Source organism: Zootoca vivipara, chromosome Z (assembly GCF_963506605.1).
Source record: "Zootoca vivipara chromosome Z, rZooViv1.1, whole genome shotgun sequence".
Taxonomy (NCBI): domain Eukaryota; kingdom Metazoa; phylum Chordata; class Lepidosauria; order Squamata; family Lacertidae; genus Zootoca; species Zootoca vivipara.
In genome coordinates, this window is record NC_083294.1 from 43398917 (window position 1) to 43418397 (window position 19481).

Consider the following 19481-nt stretch of genomic DNA (forward strand, 5'->3'; position numbering starts at 1 on the left):
CTGGACAAAGATGTGCCATGTCCCTCTCTGTATGCCTTCCAAATGTGTGGGAAGGCAGAAGGAATCCCTACCAGGAGATGGTTTTAGAACAAGGCATTCTGGAGGTGGGAAAGGCTTTAGCCAGCCCAGGATTCATTGGTTCACAAACTGAATTGCTGATGATGCGGCAGTCATCCTGCCCCCACCTTGAATCTGGAGCCCCCAGGTGGTTGCACCTCTTTCTAAAGCCCCAACATTTGGTTTCCTCCTTGGAATTTCTATAGAAATTAACTGGAGTGACTCAGTGGCTGAATTTAGGAGCTATTGTATCTCTTAACTGTTTCATAGCCCCGCCAGGCCTCCTTGTTTTGCACTCCATTCTGTTCTGGCCAAGCCATGGCCATCCGCTAATCACCTGATATCATGTATGACCATATGTATGTAACAATGACAACACAGGGACTGGATTGGCTCCTCGCCCCAGTGAAGTTTGAACTTCAAATGTTAAATAATTCTTTTTAGTCCTTTAAAATTGTAAACTGCCTTGGGTTCCTTGCCAGAAAGGTAGCATATAAATGCACTAAATAAATAAACGATTGAATCATGTGTGGGCAGGAGGCTGGGCTGAACCAAAAGTGTCTTCTGCAGCATGGGTGACCAGCTGATCAGCAGGACTTCAGAGCACCATGCAAGGGTCCCTCCACAGTGCTTTGAGGTCCTGCCTGGCCGCCATGAATACTTCAGCTGAGAATCCTGCATTGCAGGGGATTGGGCTTAGATGATCCTTGGGGTCCCTTCAAAATCTGCAGTTCTATGATTCTATGATTGTAAGTGCTTCAAAGTATCATGTTGCTTAACTGATGACCTACCAGTCAGCTTTGTCATGGGGGTTGGGGGGGGATCCAGTTCCCCACCCCTGCTAAGGTTTACATCAACATTTTGGATTAAGACCAGAAATAAATAGGTATCCAGTGTGGTGCACGCCCCCCCCCCAATATTCTCTGCCATCTGTCTCAAGGTGGCAGTCTGGCCAAGGCATCTTCTATCAGTTGCAGGTCTCAAACACACTTCAAAAGAGAGCCTCACATATACATGAGTGTAATGTGGTTTAATTCAAGTGAGGGGGTCTAATGCCGGTGCAATTCTCTTGAAACAAGGCTGGATGGCTGCAAAACCGTTTTGTATCCTTATAAGTCTTGGAATTGTTTCTTGCAGGTCCCTATCAGCGTAGAGTTTTCCCACTGCTTGCGTAATACTATACACCACTTTGATTCTTTTTTAACACTTTGGCTTTCCAGATCGATCAACATGTTCTTGATTGTTTATTTATGCATTCTTGTGGGCAAGGCTATAACATGCACAACTCTGAAGTACATCTGGCAAAGCGTTCCATTTCACGATGAGCCTTGGTACAACCAGAAAACCCAAAAGGACAAAGAAGCCTTCAAGGTAACTGGGCTTGCTTCAGCTTTGATTGCCACCACCGCTGTATTCATTAGCATTTGCCCTTGTGTACTTTTTAAAACAACAGTCCAGTCAATCTTTCTGTTCTCTCTAGCTCTTAAAAATGTTCACCGATTTCCTGTCCTTCATGGTTCTCTTCAATTTCATCATCCCTGTCTCCATGTACGTGACAGTTGAGATGCAGAAATTCCTGGGCTCCTTCTTCATTTCATGGGACAAAGAGATGTATGATGTGAGCTGCAACGAAGGAGCCTTAGTGAACACCTCTGACCTCAATGAAGAGCTGGGCCAGGTCAGAAACATCTCGTTTCCTTTTTCTCACCTTTCCCTCCTCCCCACTGCAGTTAGTGTATTACGATCTGTTGGTCCAAGTTAAAATGATACAACTACCACTGTATTGAATTTTGGTGAGAACTGACCTGAAGTATAGCAGTGACATGGGTTTTCCAGAAAAATCCAAACTGGAAAATTTCCCCAATGTAAAATTGGACTAATTTTTATATGCTAATCAAGAATAATTTGCTCGGGAAGTTTTCGGATTGCATTGGAGAAGTTGCCAATGCCAGGCTAAAAACTCACAATGTGCTAAGCTTGACTAATACTGAATCTGCAGTCGGCATCCATTCGTTCTTCCAAATGTCCTTGTGGAACAACAAATTTTCAGCAGAAAAATTAAGCACCAATTCCCCACCCCCATCCTTGCCCACAACACCATGTGTAGTCAGAACATAATAATCCTTCAGAGCTCTTATTTTTTTCACTAAAGTTTTGGGCTCAAAAAAGAACTGACTACTTAACCCTGACAACTCAATCCTGTTCGGAAGTAAGTCTTTCTGAATTCAGTGAGGCTTACTCGTGTGGTTAGGGTTGCAGCCCAAATCAATTTAGAACTGCTTCCAAGTTCCAAAATACTGACGACTCAGCACTCAAGATTTGACCATCAATCCAAGTAGAAGGTCACCTTTGCTTTGATATTCCATTAGCCTGACGAACTGCATTCTCTTCTCTGTTAGATCCTGTTTATTTCTGCCCTCCCTAACAGTGCATCTATAGAAAGGTATATTGCAACTATCAAAACAAAAGGAAGCATGGCTTGGTTGTGAAACAAGCAGAGCAAACATGTCAGGGAGAAGATAGTAGATTTCCTGCCAGCGCAGTGGCTCTAAAAGGCTGTTTAGCCAGCCAAGACGTAATCTGGCCGTAACAGAACCTGAGACTTCTAGGTTATCGTGTTCCTTTCAACACAGGATTTCTTTTTAGAGTATTTAAATATGTATCAGCACTAAAGATTGATTCTTTGGGCCTCTGAGTGCTGGATGCTATAATTAGCCCTCACTAAGCAGGATTTGCATGCTTGTTACCATGCAGCGAAATGTCAGGCTCCCAATCCCATGCTGTGCGCATGTCAGCTGATCCTCCTAGTCGTGCTGCTTTTAATTTTTAAAATCACTTCTTCTCCTTTTGCAGCGGAGCTGTTTTTCTTGCGAAAATAAACTTGGTTTGACTTTTTTGTTTTTCACTTTATTGGGCAGTTGGGCTTCACTGCTTGCCGCTGTGTAAGGCATGGCTCAGCAGCTAGAAGATCTCAGCCAAATTCTCCCTCTTAAGGGCCTGCCTTCTCCCATCTGGGGAGGGAATGGGTTCTCTGTGAAGTGGACTTGCCAGTAGGCCACTTTGAGGGATGGAGCCTTGGTTCTCCACCCTTTGCTTCAGGGATGGGAAACTTGTGTCCTTCCAGACTGCAGAGCTCCCACAGTTTTTGGCTTCAGCCAACAAAGCCAGTGATCAGTGCTGATGGAAGTTGTAGTCCATCTCTGCTTTTCTTCCATTTTCCAAGTGGCCCTCCAAGAAAGTTAGATTCTGGCTAGGAACATGAAATCAACTAACTTTATGCACACCTGGAGTGTGAGATGAAACTAGATAATCAGTGGGGGGTGGGAGGTACCGGTGTATCTCTGTTTTTGAAGAATAAGCAGGATAAAAATGAAAACAGTGTAAAGAACCAGGGGGCATTGCTGCAGGAAATATGAGGCACAAATCAGAATGCAACAGGCATGTTTTAATTCTAGCATTCAAGCCACTTCTTAAAGCATTTTATGTCTTAACACAAATATAAAAGCGAGGTGGGTCTCCTTTTGGAGAAAGTGCAAAGGGTTTTTGTTTCTCGTTAACTGGAAACCATTTCCCTTTTACTTCTAGGTTGAATATGTGTTTTCTGATAAAACGGGGACTTTAACAGAAAACACAATGGAGTTTATTGAGTGCAGCATCGACGGCCACAAGTACGGAGATTCCATTACAGAGGTTGATGGATTGAAGGGTCATGGGAAAGCAGAGAAGGTAAGCATCCAGTGCAGGGCAGCCCAACTTTCTGTACCAAGAGGGCCGCAAGAGTACTTAGACAAGCTTTTTGAGGTATTGTATGTGCGGGCTGCACACTGTCTTGTTGTGGGAGGGTGGTGGTGGTGGAGCAAGACTAAAATTTGACTGCTGTTGCGCTGGAAGCAGTTGGTCCTGTGATGATGTCTCAGTGTTTCTTCCTTGTATCCCTGGAACAGAAAGCCTGCTTGCTAACGTGCTTGTTTCCTTTTGTTACATCCCTTCCCCAGAACCGCGAAGAGCTGTTCCTTCGTGCTTTGTGTCTCTGCCACACAGTTCAGGTCCAGCAGAAAGACGAAATGGATTCACAGGGTTTGCTGACAGGCAGCACAAGCGAGTATGTTGCCGCATCCCCAGACGAGATTGCTTTGCTGCAAGGAGCTCAAAAGTAAGGATGGCTTCGGAGGCAAGGCCACTCCCTTCCCAATGCATCTATCCTCCTGCTCAATTGTATTGAATGGTACACAAATGTTCCTCGTGCTCCTTATGCTCACAGGTGGACACTCTCCAGCTTTGGATACTGAGAGTGGTAAAGAAAATATTGCTGAAACTGCCTGGTGAAATCTGGCTTAAAGGTGTTTGAAGTTGTTGGTTTCCGTGACTTAGGCCATGCTGTGGAACTCCCTTGATGCATGGGCAATGCTAGGAGCCACCATGGCTGGGCACCCACTGAAGCTCAGAATTGCAGGGAGGCTCACCTGACAGGAGGAATTCCTGCCATTTTGGTATCCACTGGTCTGGTCTTGTCAGAGGAATTGTGCATACTCCCTCTGTCAAAACCAGTCCGAGGCACGTCTCAGAATCCCCAGACTTCCCTAGTATCCCCAGATGTTTCCCTGGCCCACTTCCCACCTGCCTTTTTCCATTTCCCCCATAATGTTGGAAAGCAAGGGCAGCTGGACTCTGAAGTCCTGTCAGCCACAATAGCTGTTGTCATGTAGTCATGGATTATGTAATTCAACAACATCTGGAGGGTAACAGAAGAGGAAGGATTATTTTGACCAAGATGTGTCCTTTGCCTGCAGGCATTTGATCTGTTTGTTTGAGGATTATTTTGTGGTTTACCCCCCTTCTTTTTAAATTGTATTTTATCTGCTGCATCAGGTCTTTTAATTTTTTCAATTGCTTGGGACAACTCTAATTGGATTTTATGGTTTATTAAAATTATTGTAAGCCAACGGATGCGAATAGGACCATAGGGTTGCAGCCCGCAAAGACATACTCTGAATTGACACTTTGAAATGAACGTATACATGCTCTTCAATTCCAACTGGTCTGCTTTGTGCGGGACTAACATTGGATATATAATCCCTAACCATCTAGCTCAGTGTTGTTTACACTGACTGGCAGCAGCAGCAGCAGCAGCTCTGTGATTTCAGGCATGGCCTATTTCTCGGCTCTCCCTGGAGATGCCTGGGACTTTCTGCATTCAAAACAGGTGCCTTACCACTTTGCTGTGGGCCCTTTGGTGAAAAGGTGGGATGGAAGTATTTATAACAAGTCGTTAAAATGAAGAAGCTGAGTCAGGAAGGTGAATCACTTGGAAGTGAGTCTTTACCGCCTACTCAGACAGGTGTGGGCGTAATTGTAGAAGCAGTGGTATGCATCTGGAGAAGATGCTTGTAAAGCAGATGTGTGTGTGGGGTTTCTTAATCTTTCTACTGGGGGATAGCCAACAACTACTCTCCCTTGGCCACGACATTGCACCTGTCCTCTGTGCATTTTGGAGCTGTGCAGCTTTGGGTCCCTCCACCTTAAGGAACCTGGCAGGCACCCTTTTCTCTGAAACCAATGCCTTTTCAGAATCTCCTGGGGCGCCAAGCACTGTGAAAGGTGCCAGCCAGCTGGGAAGTCAACTGACAACTCCCAAAATTAGGGTGGGGGGGAGGAAGGGGGGACAGTGTGAAAAATTGGGCTTGGGGCTGGCTGCAGCCCACCTGTTGCCCATCCTGGCCTAAACACAGGTTGGTGTCTTGATCTTTAACAGCAATCACTCTTGTCTCATCAATGGAGGAACATTCCAACAACTGGGCTTGTTCCTTTACCTCTTGCTTGCTTGCTTGTTTGTTTTAAGTTGCGTTTGATGCTTCTAAGGTCAGCATAGGCTGAACCAGAGTCCTTCAACTTTTTCCTCTGTGTTGCAACTGTGGCCAAAAAAGAAAAGAAAATTTAAGATCATTCCGTACAGCAGAGATAAATTCTTTAAAAGTCCTTCAGTCGAGTTTTGTTTTGCAAAGCAGCTGAAACAGGGGCATCAGCAAAATGGAACACATTAACGGACAAAAAAAATAAACGATCTGCTTGCCAAGAGAGCGTATTGTCCATAAGTTAAAAACAAGCAAAACAGAAGAAATGTGCAGAGCAATCTCTGAACATGCTCCCCCCACCCCCAAACCACATATAAGGATCAGAGGCTGCCTGTATTCCATTGCTTAAACACGTTCATACACCCATCTATGGGCGATTGGAAGTCCTTCACCCCCACAAACTCAGTCCTACATCTTGCGTACATTTTATTTATTTCTAAAAATATTTATAGACAACCACCTCACATAAAATGCCAGTGCACAAGTGTGCAACAAGTTCAGAAAATAAAAACAACACAGAACAATAGTAAAAAAATGAATAAATAGGCCTGTTGGCATGAAATTGTCTTCAAGTATCGCCTGAAAATTAGCAGCGGGATTGCCTGCAGAAGACTGTTTTGCAGCATCTAACCCAGGCATCCCTAAACTGCGGCCCTCTAGATGTTTTGGCCTACAACTCACATGATCCCTAGCTAACAGGACCAGTGGTCAGGGATGATGGGAATTGTAGTCCAAAACATCTTGAGGGCCGAAGTTTGGGGATGCCTGATCTAACCTGTGACGCTAAATGTTCAGCCGGGTTTCTGAAACATGAGAAGCAATTCAAATTGAGCAAATGTGCCTAATTCTGATGCTTCTCACTGAACTACGAAGGGGCAAGGAATGCTAAAGAATATGACACCCCTTTCACCAGTCATTGGAAAGCTTAGTCAGTTCTCTGAGATTTCGGCAGATAATGTATTTTCACCCATGAGAACTAGAAACCTACTTTTTAACAACAACAACAACAACAAAAAAGCAAACCTGATACTTTCTCAGGAAGTTGAACTCTGTGTCCAGCACTATTTGTGCAGGTTTCCTACGTTTGCAAGGAACTGCTCACACAACTCCTGCCTATATTGCAGTATCAAACAGCATTTTCTCCACGTGGCTTTTATTTCATTTTAATTTCTGTCAGTTTTTTGTTTCTTTTTAAATCTGAAGTGCGTGTGTGTTGGGTTTTTTTTTTCAACGCCATTCTGTCCTTTTTGTTCATTGACAGGTATGGTTTCACTTTTCTAGGACAAGAAAATAACTTCATGAATGTACAGAACCGAAAAAAGGAAATCGAAAGGTAGGCACGACCGCGGCTTGGCCTCCCGATATCACGCAAGGCAGCTGAAGCCCTAGTCAGGGAAACCCTAATACTGGGCGGTGGTGATGGAAGTGACTGGCTCATTTCGAGGCATGTTTGTTTGTTTTATTAAAAAAAAACCCACCTGCCTTCCTTGAATTTAGCACCAGGGTTCCCATTGCTCTTTTTCCACATTTCTGCTTCTGTTGAGCCATCTGGGCTGTGACCGATACCTGTTAGAGCAGTACAGAGATCAGCAGGTGTACGTGGGCTGCATCCCCCTTCCTCTTTTTTATATCGCTTAGAGGTGGGGCAGCTCCAGCCTTGCATGTGGCTGCTGGCTCCACATTAGAATCCCAGAAGTACTAGCATCTTTTAAAATACATCATTAATGTAGTCAAAACAGTTTTCTCTTTTTTGGGAGGGTGGGGGAGGCATCCTTAAGTGGGCCAAGGCAATTGAAGGAGCTGAAGGACAAGGGTTGGCTGGCTGCATGGCTCAACAGTTGCCCCTCCTCCTGCCTTTACACATGGCCCCTTTCTTCCCAGAGGCCAGATAAGCATCCCTTAGGAGGGTGGATTTGACTTAGACATCCCTTTTCATTTACACAAGTTGCAACCCCTAAATACCTTCATAATAGATATAGAGTGTTTGTTATCCTTTCCAGAGCAGCAGCTAACTGAAGCTTACGCAGGGCTCTTATTTGATTCATTTGTGTAGGGTCGGAGGGTAATAAGTGGTTTGAGTTTCCCAGCCACCTCCCAAGACCCTAAATGCTCTTTGTCCTTCTTGCCTCAAAAGGTATGAATTGCTGAATGTTCTGGATTTTGATTGTGTCCGTCGCCGAATGAGTGTTCTCGTGAAATCGCACAATGGTGAGTTGAAGCTCTTTTCTCTCTTCCCCATAAAATTTATTATTTTGGCTTTTCCAGCAGCGGCCTGCTAGTTTATCTTCTTCACTGCTTTAAATAATAATCAATCCCTTCTTATTTTTAAAATAGTTTTTATTTAAGTTTTCAAATTCACATTTCCATCATTAAAATAATACATTCGTTGACTTCCCTACTTCCTCTTCCATGGGTCTTTTAATTTTCTCATAATTAATGTATATTCTGTTAAAACCATTTAATTCCCCAATCATATTTCCTCATTCTACATTATATTGTAGAATTTACCTTAATCCTGCTAAAATTTTCACTTGTTTACTGTTATTTTCCAGATATTCCACAAAAAATTCCACTCCCCTTTGTAGACTCGATCTTCTTGTTCTCTTTATTTTACTGGTTAGGCCTGCTAACTCTGCATGTTCTATTATTTTAAGTTGCCATTCCTCCTTCTTAGAGACCTCTCTCATGCTCCATTTTGGGGCTAACAAAGTCCGAGCTGCTGTAGTTGCATACATAAATAATTTTTTCCCCTGACTCATGGGTACCTCCATCTGAACCATTCCCAAAATGAATGCTTCTGGTTTTGGGGGGAATGTTTTTTAAAATATTTTTTCATCTCACAGTATATCATTTCCCAATAGTCTTTAACTGTTTTGCATGACCACCACATATGAAAAAAATGTGGCTACTTCTTTACATTCCCAACACAAATCAGATTAAGATCATTACATCTTTGCTAATCTACTCAGGGTTAAATACCCTCTGTGTATTATTTTTATATAGTTTTCTTTCAGTGTGTAGCATGAAGATCTTTCTTCCATAATTATTCCCAGAGATCAAATTCTATGTTATGACCTAGATCTCTTGCCCTACAAATCACTGATTATTTTACCCATCCATCCCTTTTCAAACTCTGTTTTTAGGAAGCATATACCTGTTCTGCAAGGGAGCAGACTCTGCAATTTTCCCCAGGGTCCCAGAAGCTGACGTCCAAAAAACAAGGATACATGTAGAACGCAATGCATTGGTAAGCCTGCCAACTTTGACCTTTCGAGTTATTTTGATTTGTTCATAGAGAGAATGCATAGTCCAGAATCTTGGCATTTGGAAAACCAAATGCCGTTAAGCTTTGCCCAGATTGGCTGTTGATTTTTAACAGGGACCATGTTTGGACTAAAGTCCCAAAGGCTGGTGGCAGTGGCTCTTTCCACTAGCTCACCCTTTCAGGGTCACCTTTACTGCTGACTCTTCAGGATAAATAGTGCAGAACTTGCAAGATAATAGTAATGGCCACCAACCTGTATGGCTTTTAAGAGAGGGTTAGAGAAATTCATGGACGGAAAGGTTTTCAACAACTGCTAGCCAGGCTGTCTATGTTTTCCCTCCACAGAGGCAGTATGCAATTGGATAACAGTTTTTGGGAATCACAGGAGGAGAGAGCACAGTTGTCCTCAGGTCCTGCTTGTGGGCTTCCCAAAGCCATTTGGTTGGCTGTTTCTGCATTTTCTGGTAGTGAATCCATTAGTACTAATGGCATGAACCCTATTTGAAGGGGTGGTATCTCCAAAAGCCTTGTGTCTTGGCTTGTGTGGTAGAAAACAACTGATAAAAAGGGTGATGTTAATTTGTCAAGGGGTGGGATTGGGCTCCAAATTGCCTATTCCTAATCACATGTTTTAATGGGTTTCATATTGGTGGCCCCAACCTTAAACTTTTTAAATTTTCTGCTGTTAAATGGGAGCCTCCAGCTTCAGTATTCTGAACACTGGCTGGGGAGCAGCGGCAAGTAACTTGTATCTGGCTGGCCACTGTGGGAAACTTTATTGGCCTTGCTTATTCTGTGGATAATAAACTTCTTTTCCATTGTGGAACACAAGCTGATGTGCATGGGATTCCCAGGTTGTCTCCTGAACCCAGGCACTGACTAGACCTGCATCTGCTTAGCTTCAGCAAGGTGGCTACCCCCCTCACCCCCCTCATACTTTCAGACAAGGTCTTGGGACTCAGTGAATCTCTTGGTCTGATCTCACAAGACTCTTAGGTTTTTGAACACCTGTAGGGTCACTTTGCTGCTACCAATTACACTTAGCACCAGTGGATTTACTGCAAGGAAGGCTCTGAGAATCATGGCCGTCAACCCATGACCCAGCAATCTTTTTAAGGCAGCTTTGAGAGGCTGCCTATGACCACCGGCCCAGCAGGTTGAGTCTGGTGTGTTTTTTTTTGCAGGTGCTTGCGAGCAATTGAAGCCTGCTGTTCTAGAGGGACGTTGGGTGGGAGACTCAAGATTTAGAAAAATGCCCTTCCTTGCTTGTTTTCTTAGGATGGGTATCGAACTCTCTGCGTGGCCTACAAAGAACTATCTCACCATGATTACCAAATAATTGATACCCGGGTTAAGGAAGCCACGATGGCACTACAGGACCGGGAAGCAAAGATGGCCCAGGTTTTTGACGATATTGAGAGGAACATGCATTTGATTGGGTCCACTGCTGTGGAAGACAAGTAAGTGTCCACGGGAAAAGAAATGCGACCTCCGCAACTTGGAAAAGGAGATTGGGTGACGTTTTTGTCCCTGCCTTTCACCGCAAGATCCCAAGGCAGGCTACATATTTATTGTTAAACACCAAGGTAAAGAGTGCATCCATACAGCTCCACCACTTGACTGAGAACCCAGATGTGCATATGCACATCCCCCTCCATGTGTGTCGGCCTCCTTTCACATTTTATGGAAGTGCATAGTGAATATGCACGACCCCACTTCTTTCATGCACTCACTGAATGTGGGGTGGCTGGCTCTCCTACATAGCCTTGTTGTGTTTCTGCCAACCAGTTTAGAATGCCAGCTAGCCAGAAGAGAGCACTTTGCTGAATATTATCACCAAATGCCATCGGTGGAAAAATAATGCCAGTGAGGAACCTAGCGACCAGAGGGACACTGTAGCATGGAGGTGTCAGTGCACCAGTAGGCTTTGATCTCTGTTGCCTGTCTGAGCAACTTCGGAACCTATCCTCCTCTTTCAGCTCTCCTCTGCCTTTTCCCTTCTCAGCCATACAGGGCCCAGCTGCTCTGATAACCTTATGTCAGATTTTTGTGGTGGCCACGGGACTAAAGGGGTAGCGAATGTAGTTTGCATGCAGACGGTCACAGGTTCAATCCCAGGAATCTCCGTTAGATATGATCAGGGAACAGGTGACGAGGAGGACATTTCTGTGCCTGAGACCCCTGAAGAACTTCTGCCGTTCAGAGTAAACAGTACTGTTCATGGACCAACAGTCTAACACTAAGGCAGTTCTCATATTCCTACTGCCTGCCTAGAAAGTAAGTATAATCAGAAATCAGCCCCTGAACTATTAGAACAGAAGGAAGAGTGAATTCTTCTGGAAAACATACACTTGTCTTTTCTTTTTTTGTAATACTGGAATTGTTGACTGGAAAATGCCTTATCTTCTCTTTCTCATCCCCACCAGTTTTACTGGGTTCCAGTTAATTAAGTAATGGTTGTGAAGGTGTCATTATCTCTCTCCTGTATCCTTTTTTACCCGCTACGAATTCTGAATCGTTCAAAAGAGTTCTCTCTTTAAAAAAAGAAAAGAAAATTGTAGAGGCCAAAGAACATTTTGGCACACCAGCTGCTTCGTTTGATAAGTGAAAGGTGTCTCTGCCCGTAGGCTCCAGGACTTTGCTGCTGAAACCATTGAGGCCATGCACACCGCGGGCATGAAGATCTGGGTGCTGACAGGGGACAAGCTGGAGACGGCTCAGGCCACCTGCTATGCCTGCAAGCTCTTCCAGACCAACACGGAGTTGCTGCACCTGACGGCCAAAGTCATGGAAGGGGAAGGCCGGAAGGAGGACCGGCTGCACGAGCTGCTCATGGATTATCACAAGAAGCTGGTGAGCGACGTGCCCCCAAGTGCAAAGAGGTAAGTGTGAAACAGGCAGCTTCTAAGGGTCTGTAGACAGGCGCCCCTGAGATAACTTTACAGCCAAAGAGGAGAGACTGGACTTCGTTCAGCCAAGAGCATCCTGTAGCCGATCACCATGTTTTTTCGCTCCATAAGATGCACCTGACCATAAGGCACACCTAGTTTTTTTAGAGGAGGAAAACAAGAGAAAAAAATATTGCTAGCTAGGGGCAATGGGAGTTTTAGTTCAACAACATCTGGGGACCCACAGGTTGAGAAAGGCTGATATGGTATGTGAGGTGGGGCTTACCTGCCCCCCCCCCCAATATTTTATTCAAGTTGGAAGAGGGAGGGAAGGAAGGAAGGGAGAGGGAGAGCTCACATTTGTGCGTGTCTGTGGCGGGCAGCTGCCTTGCCTCGTCTCTGAGGTGATGCCGGAACCGGAGCAAGAAGAGGAGGAGGAGATGCCGGGACAGGAGCTGTGTAAGTTGCTCTCGCTCAGCTTGCTTTACAGTGAGGCAGGAGGAGGGGTGGATGAGAGCCATGGCTCCCGTCCCTCCCTCCTCTGGCCTCCCTCCTCCAGCCTCGCTGTAAAGTAAGCAGAGTGAGAGCCGCAGAGCGTGTAAGCAGCTCTCACTTTGCTTGCTTTACAGCAAACGACAGACGGGAGCCATGGCTCTGGCAGCGGAGGCATCCCTCTGCTTGCGAGTGCAGCGGCAGCCGGGGGGTCCTGCTGCCGTCCAGTGCATTTGCTACATAAGATGCACAGACATTTCCCCTTACTCTTTAGGAGGAAAAAAGGTGTCTCTCACGGAGCGAAAAATATGGTATTTTCCAAGAGGTGCTCTGGAATGCAACCAAATTAACCCTTAGCACTATTTGCTGGTGACTCCGGATTAAGTTTCTTTTAAAGAGTGCCCAGACTTTGAAATAAAGTTCACTTCTGTGTACCTCAAGGCTGGCCACCATGCCTCTGTTCTCCCTCCTTTGTCGGAAGCGATATGTCTCTGAATACCAGTTTATGGGAATCACAGGTGGGGAGGTGCCTAGCTGGCTGGCTGCTGTGAGAAATGGATGCTAGACTGGTTGGTTCCACTGGCCTGATCCATCAGGCTTGTCTTACGATGTTCTTTTCCCTGTATTGGTTCCTTCCTGATTTCCCTCACCCCACAACTTGCAGAATAACAACAGTCAGAGATTGATTTGCATCATAATGAGTGAAATAAGTATTTGATCCCTTTGCAAAAGATGACTTAGTACTTGGTGGCAAAACCCTTGTTGGCAATTACAGAGGTCAGACGTTTCTTGTAGGTGGCCACCAGGTTTGCACACATCTCAGGAGGTATTTTGTCCCACTCCTCTTTGCAGATCCTCTCCAAGTCAGTAAGATTTCAAGGCTGATGTGTAGCTACTCGAACCTTCAGCTCCCTCCACAGATTTTCGATAGGATTAAGGTCTGGAGACTGGCTAGGCCACTCCAGGACCTTAATGAGCTTCTTCTTGAGCCACTCCTTTGTTGCCTTGGCCCTGTGTTTTGGGTCACTGTCATGCTGGAATACCCATCCTCGACCCATTTTCAATGCCCTGGCTGAGGGAAGGAGGTGCTCACCCAAAATTTGACGATACATGGTCCCGTCCATCGTCCCTTCGATGCGGTGAAGGTGTCCTGTCCCCTTAGTAGAAAAACACCCCCAAAGCATAATATGTCCCCCTCCGTGTTTGACGGTGGGGATGGTGTTCTTGGGGTTGTAGGCAGCATTCCTCCTCCTCCAAACACGGCGAGTTGAGTTGATGCCAAAGAGCTCAATTTTGGTCTCATCTGACCACAACAATTTCACCCAGTTCTCCTCTAGGTCATTCAGATGTTCATTGGCAAACTGCAGACAGGCCTGTACATGTGCTGTCTGGAGCAAGGGGACCTTGCGGGCTCTGCAAGATCTGAATCCTTCACGGCATAGTGTGTTACCAACTGTTTTCATGGTGACTATGGTCCCAGCTGCCCTGAGATCATTGACAAGTTCCCCCCATGTAGTTCTGGGCTGCTTCATCACCGTTCTCCTGATCATTGCAACTCCACGAGATGAGATCTTGCATGAAGCCCCAGACCGAGGGAGGTTGACAGTTATTTTGTGTTTCTTCCATTTGCGAATTATTGCACCAACTGTTGTCACCTTCTCACCAAGCTGCTTGGCAATAGCCTTGTAGCCCAGTCCAGCCTTGTGCAGGTCTACAAGCTTGTCCCTGACATCCTTGGAGAGCTCTTTGGTCTTGGTCATGGTGGCTACTTTGGAATCTGCTGGATTGATTGCTTCTGTCAACAGGTGTCTTTTCTACAGGTACTGTAATGAGCTGGGATTACAGGTAAGACCTCTCCCTTACAGCAGGTGCTTCTAATCTCAGCTCGTTACATACAGTGAAGATACCAGGTAGCCTGACACCTGGCTGGTTGATAGGGGATCAAATACTTATTTCACTCAATATAATGCACATCAATCTCTGACTTTTGTCTTCTGGGTTTCTGGGGTTTTTCCTGTTGTTATTCTGTCTCTCATAGCTACAATAAACCTACCATTAAAATTATGGACTGATCATTTCTTCGTCAGAGGGCAAATGGGCAAATTTAGCAGGGGATTAAATACTCCCCCCCACACTGTATCTTCTTCCAGGATCTATGTCAGGAGAGGTGTATATAATTATTGCAAGGCTTGTTGTCTGTTTTAGAAGCTGGACACTAAGTCACGAGTATGGACTGGTTATTGACGGTGCCACCCTGGCCCTGATACTGAACCCTTCCCAAGATTCACGTTCCAGCCACTACAAAAGCATCTTCCTCCAGATCTGCCTGAAGTGTACAGCAGTCTTATGTTGTCGGATGGCTCCCTTGCAGAAAGCGCAGGTGTGTGTGTGTGTGATGCAGGACCTTTGACCAACAAAAGAACCACTGCGTTTTAACTGCTACCGTGTTTCTCCAAAAATAAGACACCGTCTTATATTTATTTTTCCTCAAAAAAACACACTGGCTTATTTTCAGGGGGTGTCTTATTTTTTTATTAAATATGGTACAGTTTAAGCTACAAGGTTATACTGCCTATCACTATGGCTTATATTCCTTGAATGCTTAAAAATCCTGCTATGGCTTATTTTATGGCTATGTCTTATTTTCGGAGAAACAGGGTATGTTTACATACCTCTTTACCCCAGCCTTTGGCACTGAGAGGAGTGTTGTGTTTTAGGACCCCCACCTGTTTGCAGTTTTTTAGAAACTGCTTTGACTACTCAATTTCAGATTGCTGCAATGCATCTCTGACTTGCTGTTGAAGGGCTTGATATGATGTTCTATCTTGCTCTTGTTATTTATTGGTTGCAAGCAGCTTTGGGATTCATTTGAATGAAAAGTGGCATCTAATAAACCAAATCAAAATGTGATAAAGGTGATGACAACGACGGGCAGGTAATAAATATTAACAGTAAAAGGGTTATAAGTTGGATGAAGATTGGTAATAAATTACCTCACCTGGATAACAAACAGGAGGTGTGGAAGTAAATTCTCACTTGCAGCAGCAGGACCTTTTTGTGTGTGTGTGGCATCTTTTCCAGTTGGGTCTCAAGTCCAAATCCAGCCCCCCTTTTGAGCTATACTAAATGTAATACTTGTGAGCTGCACAGGACAGATTCATAGACTTTACTCATTTCTCCTCAGTCTGCCTTTATTTCTTCTCTTTTGCCCATTTAGATTGTTCGGATGGTTAAGTGTTCGAAGGGCAGCCCAATAACCCTGGCGGTGGGAGATGGGGCCAATGATGTCAGCATGATCTTGGAAGCTCATGTGGGCATAGGTGAGGCATATCTTGAAGTGCATAGCTTTGGGCAACTATTTGGAGTATTGTTGTCTTGCAGGGTGAGTGGTGGAGAAATCTAAGAATGGGGGGAGCATGATAGAGGCGTATGTATGGTGGTGGTGGTGGGGGAGGCAGAGCAGCTGGGGTTTTTATTCAGGATGTATTGGCCAGGGAACTCCTCACCCACCTATTTTTCCATCTCCGCTTCCAGGTATCAAAGGTAAAGAGGGCCGCCAAGCATGCCGGAACAGTGACTATGCCATCCCAAAGTTTAAAGACTTGAAAAAATTGCTGTTGGCTCATGGGCATTTGTACTACGTGAGAATCTCACACCTTGTACAGTATTTCTTCTACAAGGTAATGGGCTTCATCTGCTTGGGGGGGGGGGTGCATTTAGTCACTTCCCGATCATTGGTTAATCCCAAGATGAACTGCTGGTGGGCTTCAGGGGAGGTGGAAATTCCAAAGCTCTGATCCTAGATGAGTGGCCTACGGCACCCATCCTGGCTTACAGATATGTCGGTTCTTTCTGGCCTCTTATGTCCTTCAGCCACTCCTGGCTTTGCAGCCCCATAGCTGAGCAATGGAGCAAGTGTTTCGCACACTGGGAACCCACAATTCAATCTCCGACCTCCCCAGTTTAAACTATGAGATAGCAGGTGATGAGAAAAGTCTCTGCTTGAGACCTGTCAGGGCTGTTGCTGGCTACCCTTGAGCAACGACACTCCAAACCATCTTGTCTTTAATAATTTTATTATGAAAGTTATTTACAATGCAAGAGCTTCATGAAAACATGTCTACTCAGTACTATCAGATTCTCCCAATGACGCTTTTTGGCTCCTCCCCCAGCAGAGTAGTTTGGGGACCCCTAATCTCCTCCCCTTGCGTTTGCGAGCCGCTGATCGCCTCAGTTCTGGGGTGAATTTGAAAGGACGCCCCTCTGCTGTTTCCCCACTAGAACTCTCTGCTGGCCCCTCCTTCCCTGCTGGTATCACAGGCTGCAGGTAGGGCTCTGAGCCCTGGCCCACTCCGGTCACTTCCTCCTTCCTGTCTCCTGTCCCTCCGCTGTTGTCCAAGCCATTCGAAGAGCTGGATTTGATGAGGGGTGGCTGTTCCCTGTAAGCCCACCCCCTTACAAGACCCTTGAGAGCTATTGCCACCCAGCGTGGACAGTATTGGGCTAGGCTTGCAAACAGTTTGACCTGGTAGAAGACTGTTTCCTATGTCCTGTCTTACCATGGTTGTTGGTATGCATGCCGAGAGAGGAGGTGTGTGTTAATGGGTTGGCAGTTGGGCAACAAAGACCTCTGTATTGCCATGGGTGGGTGCACAGGCTAGGGCCTTCTCAATCACTGCGCCATCGTGACAGAATTCCCTTCCAAGAGAGGCTGGCCACTTGGTCTTCCAGCAATACTGTAAAGATATGGCTCTTCTGTAGAGCATTCGTGGATAGGAAAATGGGCAGTAAGCATGTGATGCAGCACACACACACACACACACACACACACACACACACCTGAAACAAATAAGGCTCTTCTGAATTTGTTGTTTTACATTTGTGATTGTGATTTTTAAATTTGTTTTATTGAGTTGTAGCCTTTAAAAGACTGCTGAGATCCAGGGGGTTGGACTAGAGGATCTATAGAAGACAAAACAGGTAGCACAAAAAAAGAAGCAGCTTGCTTTGTGATGCTAGGGGCGAGCTGCCCACTCCAAGGATAAAATGGGATCACCTGCATATATGCCACCCTGCACCTCCTGGGAGGGAGGGCAAAACATGTTGCTGCTCTTTTGAAGTGAGGATTTGGAGCAGAGCTTTGTCAGCAAATCTGTAAAGGGCAAGAACGGTTTTGTAGTGGGTCCCCAGTGCTCTCGGCTGTATAAATTAAAATAAATTAATAAAGTGCTTTGGTCTCCTGAGTAACATGGCTTTTGCTTTTCTGTTTCATTTTTAGAATCTTTGCTTCATTTTCCCACAATTTTTGTACCAGTTCTTCTGTGGCTTTTCACAACAGGTACGTTGTTGCTATCGGTGATGACTTTGTGAGCTGAAGTGAATCGCGACTCACAGTTTGAGCTGAAGTTCTAGGCCTGCTAATTTTTTATTATGGTGCTACCTCCTTTTCTGCGACCAGAATTCTCAGACTGCTTGTTTTTATCAAATTATATGAAACTATTTTGTTCCTTTCAGTGCTTACTAGAGAAAAATGCTCTTTCCTCCCACCTGTTCCATACGCCCTGCCTAGGCTTGCACCCTCGAGGGGACCACTTTGGTGTTGCAGTTGCAGCAAAGACAGCACAGGAGGCACCTTTTACTCCAGTTGGATTTCCAGATAGATACAGATAAATATTGTGAAGGGATGAGTGACCTCCCATCCTACACTAGGGCAGGAGTTGGGATAAAGGTCCAGTGGCAAGACGGCTGGCTCCCTCGTGCGTCTTCTCTTGTTCTGCTCTGTAAACCACTCAGCTTTGGATCACCCTCTACCATTATTCCACTCCTGCTTTTATTTCTTCACGCACCCCTTGCAAAATGCAGAAACATAGGCACTTGCCAATCAAGCCAACGACCTTCGCCAGGAACACTCCTGTGCTGGAGGTTTTTTAAATAAAGGACTTTGCAAGGGGCAGGGGCAGGTGGGTAGTTCCATTGTGCAAAAAAGCCGTTGAAGCCATCTGGGTGTGCAGCTTTTTAAATTAATCAAAAGTGAAACTGTCTGGCAGCTGTCACCGTCATAGCAAGCAGGCAAGCATCTGCAACTGCTATCTAACGGTTTGGTTTCCTGCCCTCTGCACCTCAAAATGTTTTCTGTGGTACTCGAAACCCACTTCCAACCCCTGTTTGTGGAATTGCTGGCTCATCTCCAGAGGCTCACAAACTACCCAGTTTCTCAAGTGTTCCATTCAAGCACTGGTTTTGCCGTAACCAATTCTGCTAATGAGCCTGCTTCCTTTGACTCTCCTCTTTTCTCCCTCTTTGGCTTGTGGTTACTGTCCCCCTCCCACAACAGTTCAATTTTGTGTTTGGTGTAGAAGTTCAGAGTGAGGTTATGCTTGAGTTTACAGTTCTAAGAAGTGCAGGATTTGCCCTTGCCGCCCATGTTCCTTCTGGCTGAGTAGGACTCGCCCCTCTTCTTGAACCTGTAACATTGCATTATGACTGTGATCTCTTGCAAACCAGAAGTCCAGAATGGCATGTTGGCAGCCTAAAGCCAGCAGGAAGCGTGCCCCAAAACTGCATAAAAGCTTTTCCCACCTGGTTTGCAATCAAGTGCATTTTGCTAAACCTGAGGTTCAGTTGCCTCTGGAAGCCTTGAAGCCTTAACTGTAGGGGAGGCTGCTGCAGCGGGCAGCAGCATCATGAGTATTTTGGAGAGGGCAGGAGCAAACAATGGTGCTGCTTTCTCCTTCTGACTCCCCTTCTCCCTTCCTTGTCTTTTAAGCCTCTCTACGATGCCGCTTACCTTACCATGTTCAACATCTGCTTTACATCTATGCCAATCGTGGCCTACAGTCTGCTGGAGCAACACGTCCCTATTGACACGCTGATGGCCTTCCCAAAACTATACCTGTAAGTAACCCATCAGCGCTTTTCCTGTTTTAT

General features: G+C 45.4%; 1 protein-coding gene across 10 annotated transcripts in view; it reads left to right on the forward strand.

The window, feature by feature from the left end:
• ATP11C (ATPase phospholipid transporting 11C) overlaps window positions 1-19481 on the forward strand; it is an 895731-nt gene that overhangs the window by 61175 nt on the left and 815075 nt on the right. For all 10 annotated transcript variants that reach the window (XR_009557004.1, XR_009557005.1, XM_035126428.2 and 7 more), the window contains 14 exons: window positions 1278-1428; window positions 1538-1735; window positions 3643-3783; window positions 4053-4210; window positions 7171-7242; window positions 8044-8117; window positions 9053-9156; window positions 10453-10634; window positions 11802-12056; window positions 14760-14934; window positions 15772-15874; window positions 16089-16234; window positions 17833-17892; window positions 19321-19448. Coding sequence is in view for 8 of the 10 variants with exons in the window: in XM_035126428.2 (XP_034982319.2) it covers window positions 1278-1428; window positions 1538-1735; window positions 3643-3783; window positions 4053-4210; window positions 7171-7242; window positions 8044-8117; window positions 9053-9156; window positions 10453-10634; window positions 11802-12056; window positions 14760-14934; window positions 15772-15874; window positions 16089-16234; window positions 17833-17892; window positions 19321-19448 (1947 nt within the window). In the remaining 2 variants the exon portion in view is untranslated. The remainder of the gene's footprint in view (window positions 1-1277; window positions 1429-1537; window positions 1736-3642; window positions 3784-4052; window positions 4211-7170; window positions 7243-8043; window positions 8118-9052; window positions 9157-10452; window positions 10635-11801; window positions 12057-14759; window positions 14935-15771; window positions 15875-16088; window positions 16235-17832; window positions 17893-19320; window positions 19449-19481) is intronic.